The following is a 6,358-nucleotide window of genomic DNA, read 5'->3' on the forward strand; positions in this document are numbered from 1 at the left end:
GTAGATCTTATCTATTGCTAGTGTTTTCATTCTGGTTACCCACGACCCACAAAAGAATAGGATCGGGCCGGGCGCGGTGGCTCAAGCCTGTAATCCCAGCACTTTGGGAGGCCAAGACGGGTGGATCACGAGGTCAAGAGATCGAGACCATCCTGGTCAACATGGTGAAACCCCGTCTCTACTAAAAATACAAACAATTAGCTGGGCATGGTGGTGCGTGCCTGTAATCCCGGCTACTCAGGAGGCTGAGGCAGGAAAATTGCCTGAACCCAGGAGGCGGAGGTTGCGGTGAGCCAAGATCGTGCCATTGCACTCCAGCCTGGGTAACAAGAGTGAAACTCCGTCAAAAAAAAAAAAAAAAATAGGATCAAGTGAGGGAATTTAAAAAATGATGGCCTAAGTTCTCTTCTCCCAAACCAGATGTATAGGGTACCACATTTGAGAGAGCTCTTCAACGTCCAACCTACCTTTCTCCCTGGACAGCTCCAGAGAAACTTTTCTCTTCTCCTCCAGCTCAGCATCCAGCTGATTCTGCAGCTCAGAGACTTGCTGCTGTAGCCGTTCTGCTATGAGCTCATTGCTCCAGTCAGGCTGACTACTGCTGTCCAGCATGCTGACAATGGAAAGCAAGCTCTCAGATGGATACTCCAAGGTGTGCGACATGACATCTTTATTACACAGTTTCAGCATCTTCTGGGCCTAATTCCCCATTCATTCCCCTACACATTTTCTCTGCCGTTGCTTTATTTGTAACTGTCGTTTACCAACTGCCTTGGAACTTTTGAGTCCTATTGAGTTGTTGCTCAGTACCACTTCTGTTTAGGTCTCAAACATCTCACTGAGCAAACACTCCAAGTCATATCCATTTCCCAAGAAACTTCTCCATCATGATGGCTTTCTTTTGTCAGGGAACTATGTATGTACCAAGACATTCATAGGCCTGCCGGATTAGAAATGAGGAACAAAATCTTCCTTTTCTCACACCCCATTCCCCCATCTACTTTCACCAACAGTTAGAGAATATCTGCCTTTGACCTAGATTAGAAATTATTATGCTGAAGGGCAGGAATTAAACTCTTCAACTGCATCCTCCACCCTATGGTATCTAGCTAACAGAGCAGACCCATTTTGAGTATAAAATACATATGGCTGGCTGGGCGCTATGGCTCATGCCTGTAATCCCAGCACTTTGGGGGGCCAAAGAATCACCTGAGGTCAAGAGTTTGAGACCAGCCTGACCAACATGGAGAAATCTGTCTCTACTAAAAATACAAGATTAGCCAGGTGTGGTGGCGCATGCCTGTAATCCCAGCTACTCAGGAGGCTGAGGCAGGAGAATTGCCTGAACCCAGGAGTCAGAGGTTGCCGTGAACCAAGATCGCGCCATTGCACTCCAGCCTGGGTAACAAGAGCGAAACTCCGTCTTAAAAAAAAAAAAAAATCAGGGTCATGGTGGATTTTTTTTGAGAGGGAGTCTTGCTGTTGCCAGGCTAGAGTGCAGTGGGGCACAATCTTGGCTCACCACAATCTCCGCCACCCGGATTCAAGCGATTCTCCTGCATCTGCCTCCTGAGTAGCTGAGATTACAGGCATGCATCACCATGCCCAGCTAGTTTTTTGTATTTTTAGTAGAAATGAGGTCTCACTATGTTGGCCAGGATGACCCTGATCTCCTGACCTTATATTCTGCCCTTCTCAGCCTTCCAAAGTGCTGGGATTACAGCCATGAGCCACTGTGCCTGTACACTTTTTTTTTTTTCTTCTCTGGTCTCCGAGTACTAAACCGTTTTTTTGTGTGTGTGTGTGTGTGTGTTTTTTTTTTTTGGAGACTGAGTCTTGCTCTGTCACCCAGGCTGGCGTGAGGAGTACAATCTCAGCTCACTGCAACCTCTGCCTCCCAGGTTCAAGTGATTCTCCTGCCTCAGCCTCTTGGTAGTTGGGATTACAGGTACCCACCACCATGCACAGCTAATTTTTGTATTTTTAGTTGAGATAAGGTTTCACAATGTTGGCCATGCTGGTCTCAAACTCCTGACCTCAGGTGATCCAACCACCTCAGTCTCCCAAAGCGCTGGGATTACAGGCAGGCATGAGCCACCATGCCTGACCACATGGCTGGTTCTTGATCATTAATACAAATGAAATGACACTGATAAACAATTATTTGTCTTTATCATTTTAATACATGTGGTTTAAAAAATAACTTAAGTCTTCCCCTTCCCACCCCCCCCCACAAAAAAACAAAACAAAATAAACAGGCCTGGCATCATGGCTTACACCTGTAATCCCAGTACTTTTGGAGGCCAAGGCCAGTGGATCACAAGGTCAGGAGTTTGAGACCAGCCTCCGCAACACAGTGAAACCCCGTCTCTACTAAAAATAAAAATTAAAAAAAAAATTATCCAGGTATGAGGGTGGACATCTGTAATTCTAGATACTCAGGAGACTGAGGCAGGAGAATGGCTTGAACCTGGGAGGCGGAGGTTGCAGTGAGCCAAGATCGCACCACTGCACACCAGCCGGCGACAGTGGGGACATTTCGTCTCGAATAAATAATAAAAAAGTAACTTACTGGCCAGGCAGGGTGGCTCATACCTGTAATCCCAGCACTTTGGGAAGCCAAGATGGGCAGATTATCTGAGGTCAGGAGTTCAAGACCAGCCTGGCCAACATGGTGAAAACCCATCTCCATTAAAAATACAAAAATTAGCCAGGAGTGGTGGTGCACATCTGTGGTCCCAGCTACTTAGGAGGCTGAGGAAGGAGAATCACTTGAACCTAGGAGGCAGAGGTTACAGTGAGCTGAAATCGTGTCACTGCACTCCAGCTAGGCAAAAGAACAAGACTCTGACTCCAATCAATCAATCTTACTTAGGCTAGTATTAAGATTTCTTGGCATTTCCTGACCATATACCATGTAATGACTCAAGAAGTTAGTATTTTGAGAGAGATAAAGGGGAGAGGCGAATAGTAACGTCTATCACAGGGTAATGTCTATCAAAGTGGATAATCCCCACACTGCTTTATTTCATCAAGTTGAAGAACATTGGTTGTTCCCATATGCTCCCATAAGACTTATTCAATCTAACCCTGCTGCCTTTGACGAGGTCAGAAGGTACTTTTAAGTTTTAAAAACTTTTCTTGCCGGGCGCGGTGGCTCAAGCCTGTAATCCCAGCACTTTGGGAGGCCGAGGCGGGTGGATCACAAGGTCAAGAGATCGAGACCATCCTGGTCAACACGGTGAAACCCCGTCTCTACTAAAGCTACAAAAAATTAGCTGGGCATGGTGGCGCGTGCCTGTAATCCCAGCTGCTCAGCAGGCTGAGGCAGGAGAATTGCCTGAACCCGGGAGGCGGAGGTTGCGGTGAGCCGAGATTGTGCCATTGCACTCCAGCCTGGGTAACAAGAGTGAAACTCCGTCTCAAAAAAACAAAAACAAAATAAAAACTTTTCTTACTTCCATGTTGTTTGAGAGTATCACTTTCTCACTGTACTGCACTGCACATAGCTCACTGCCCCTTCAACTTCCCCAGCTCAAGCAATCCTCCTGCCTCAGCCTTCTAGGTAGCTGGGATTACAGATGCACCCCACCATGCCCAGCTATTTTTTGAGACTCTCGCTCTGTTGCCCAGGCTGGAGTACAGTGGTGTGATCTCGGCTCACTGCAACCTCCGCCTCCCGGGTTCAAGCAATTCTTCTGCCTCAGCCTCCTGAGTAGCTGGAACTACAGGCGCACCGTCACACCTGGCTAATTTTTTGTATTTTTAGTAGAGACAGGGTTTTGTCATATTGCCCAGGCTGGTGTCGAACTCCTGAGCTCACGCGATCTGCCCGACTCAGCCTCTCATAGTGCTGGGATTACAGGTGTGAGGCACTGCAACTTGCCTCCACAAACCTTTAAGAGATAAGAGGATTAGAATAAAGCAAAGGGCACCTTCACTTTTATTTTTTTTTGAGAGGTCTCACTCTGTCACCCAGGCTGGAGTGCAGTGGCATGACCTCAGCTCACTGCAACCTCTGCCTCCCAGGTTCAAGCGATTCTCCTGCCTCACCCTCCTCAGTAGCTGGGATTACAGGCGCCCACCACCAAGCCCAGCTAATTTTTGTATTTTTAGTAGAGACAGGGTTTCACCATGTTGGTCAGGCCAGTCTCAAACCCCTGGCCTCATGATCTGCTCGCCTCAGCCTCCCAAAGTGCTGGGATTACAGGTGTGAGCCACCACGCCCAGCCATCTATCTCATTTTTAACAGTTTCATAGCACTTCATTGTGAGGATGCAGCATGTTTTGTGTAATCAATCTCTTATCAGTGCTGTCTGGTTTTGTTTTTTACTATTACTAACAGGGCAGTAATTAACATTCTTTTTTAAAAAAATTTTATTTATTCAGGCCGGGCGCGGTGGCTCAAGCCTGTAATCCCAGCACTGTGGGAGGCCGAGGCGGGTGGATCACAAGGTCAAGAGATCGAGACCATCCTGGTCAACATGGTGAAACCCCGTCTCTACTAAAAAAACAAAAAATTAGCTGGGCATGGTGGCACGTGCCTGTAATCCCAGCTACTCAGGAGGCTGAGGCAGGAGAATTGCCTGAACCCAGGAGGTGGAGGTTGCGGTGAGCCGAGATCGCACCATTGCACTCCAGCCTGGGCAACAAGAGTGAAACTCCGTCTCAAAAAAAAAAATAAAATAAATAATAAATAAATAAATAAATAATTTTTATTTATTCTTACTAGATTAGTGCAAAAGTATCCTTTTTTGTAAAAAACAGGATCTCACTATATTGCCCAGACAGGTCTGAAACTTCTAGGCTCAAACTGTCCTCCCACATCTGCCTCCCTAAGTATTAGGTTTACAGGTGTGAACTACTGCACCCCACAACATTCTTACTCTCTATATATATTTGCACATACACGAGAATTTTTTTCATTTTTATTTCCTCCCACCCCCCCCCAAAATTGGGGGCCAGGCATGGTGGCTCATGCCTGTAATCTCAGCCCTTTGGGAGGCTGAAGTAGGCATATCACTTGAGCCCAGGAGTTCAAGACCAGCCTGGGCAACCTGGCAAAACCCTGTCTCTACAAAAAAATAGAAAAAAATTAGCCAGGTGTGGGAGCACACGCCTGTAGTCCCAGCTACTGGGGAGGCTGAGGTGGGAGAATTGCTAGAGCCTGCGAGACTGGGGCTGCAGTAAGCCAGGACCACCACTGTACCCCAGCCTGGGGGGACAGAGAGACTATGTCTTAAAAAAAAAAAAAAAAAAAAAAAAAAAAAAAATTAAAAAATTATTGGTTAAAAAAAGATATTCACATTTAACATTTTACAGTGTCAAATTTCCTTATAAAAAACTGCTGATAGGCCGGGCGCGGTGGCTCAAGCCTGTAATCCCAGCACTGTGGGAGGCCGAGGCGGGTGGATCACGAGGTCAAGAGATCGAGACCATCCCGGTCAACATGGTGAAACCCCGTCTCTACTAAAACTACAAACAATTAGCTGGGCATGGTGGCGCGTGCCTGTAATCCCAGCTACTCAGGAGGCTGAGGCAGGAGAATTGCCTGAACCCGGGAGGCGGAGGTTGCGGTGAGCCGAGATCGCGCCATTGCACTCCAGCCTGGGTAACAAGAGCGAAACTCTTGTCTCAAAAAAAAAAAACTGCTGATTTATATACTCACTAACAATACTGAGTACTAATTTCCTCATATAATTATCAATGCTAGGTATTTGGAATGAACTTTCTATGTCTTTTTTTTTTTTTTTGAGATGGAATTTTGTTCTTATTGCCCAGGCTGGAGTGCAATGGCACAATCTCAGCTCACTGAAATCTCCACCTCCCAGGTTCAAGCAATTCTCCTGCCTCAGCCTCCCTAGTAGCTGGGATTAGAGGCATGCACTACCACACCTGGCTAATTTTGTAGTTTTAGTAGAGACAGGGTTTCTCCATGTTGGTCAGGCTGGTCTTGAATTCCTGACCTCAGGTGATCCACCCACCTCTGCCTCCCAAAGTGCTGGGATTACAGGCATGAGCCACCTCACCTGGGCTTTTTAAGATGGAGTGTTGCTCTGTTGCCCAGGCTGGAGTGCGGTGGTGTGATCTCAGCTCACTGCAACCTCTGCGCCTCCAGCTTCAATCTATTCTCCTGCCTCAGCCTCCCGAGTAGCTGGGACTACAAGCGCGTGCTATCACGCCCAGATAATTTTTTGTATTTTTAGTAGAGAAGGTTCACCCTGTTAGCCAGGATGTTCTCGATCTCCTGACCTTGTGATCTTCCTGCCTTAACCTCCCAAAGTGCTGAGATTACAGGCGTGAGCCACTGCGCCCAGCCTGTAATGTCTTTTTTTTTTTTTTTTTTTTTTTTTTTTTT

At 46.8% G+C, this 6,358-nt stretch overlaps 1 protein-coding gene across 1 annotated transcript in view; it reads right to left on the reverse strand.

The window, feature by feature from the left end:
- Nucleotides 1-467: 467 nt before the first annotated feature.
- The window catches only part of LOC116547358 (X-linked retinitis pigmentosa GTPase regulator-interacting protein 1-like), a gene marked incomplete at its 3' end in the record, with an annotated part of 7,958 nt that continues 2,067 nt past the window's right edge, over nt 468-6,358 (reverse strand). Inside the window, exon 3 of the mRNA XM_032273333.1 lies at nt 468-613. Within this exon, the coding sequence (XP_032129224.1) occupies nt 468-613 (146 nt within the window). The remainder of the gene's footprint in view (nt 614-6,358) is intronic.

This window comes from Sapajus apella, unplaced genomic scaffold (genome assembly GCF_009761245.1).
Source record: "Sapajus apella isolate SASKATOON/1434 unplaced genomic scaffold, GSC_monkey_1.0 scaffold2793, whole genome shotgun sequence".
Classification (NCBI taxonomy): domain Eukaryota; kingdom Metazoa; phylum Chordata; class Mammalia; order Primates; family Cebidae; genus Sapajus; species Sapajus apella.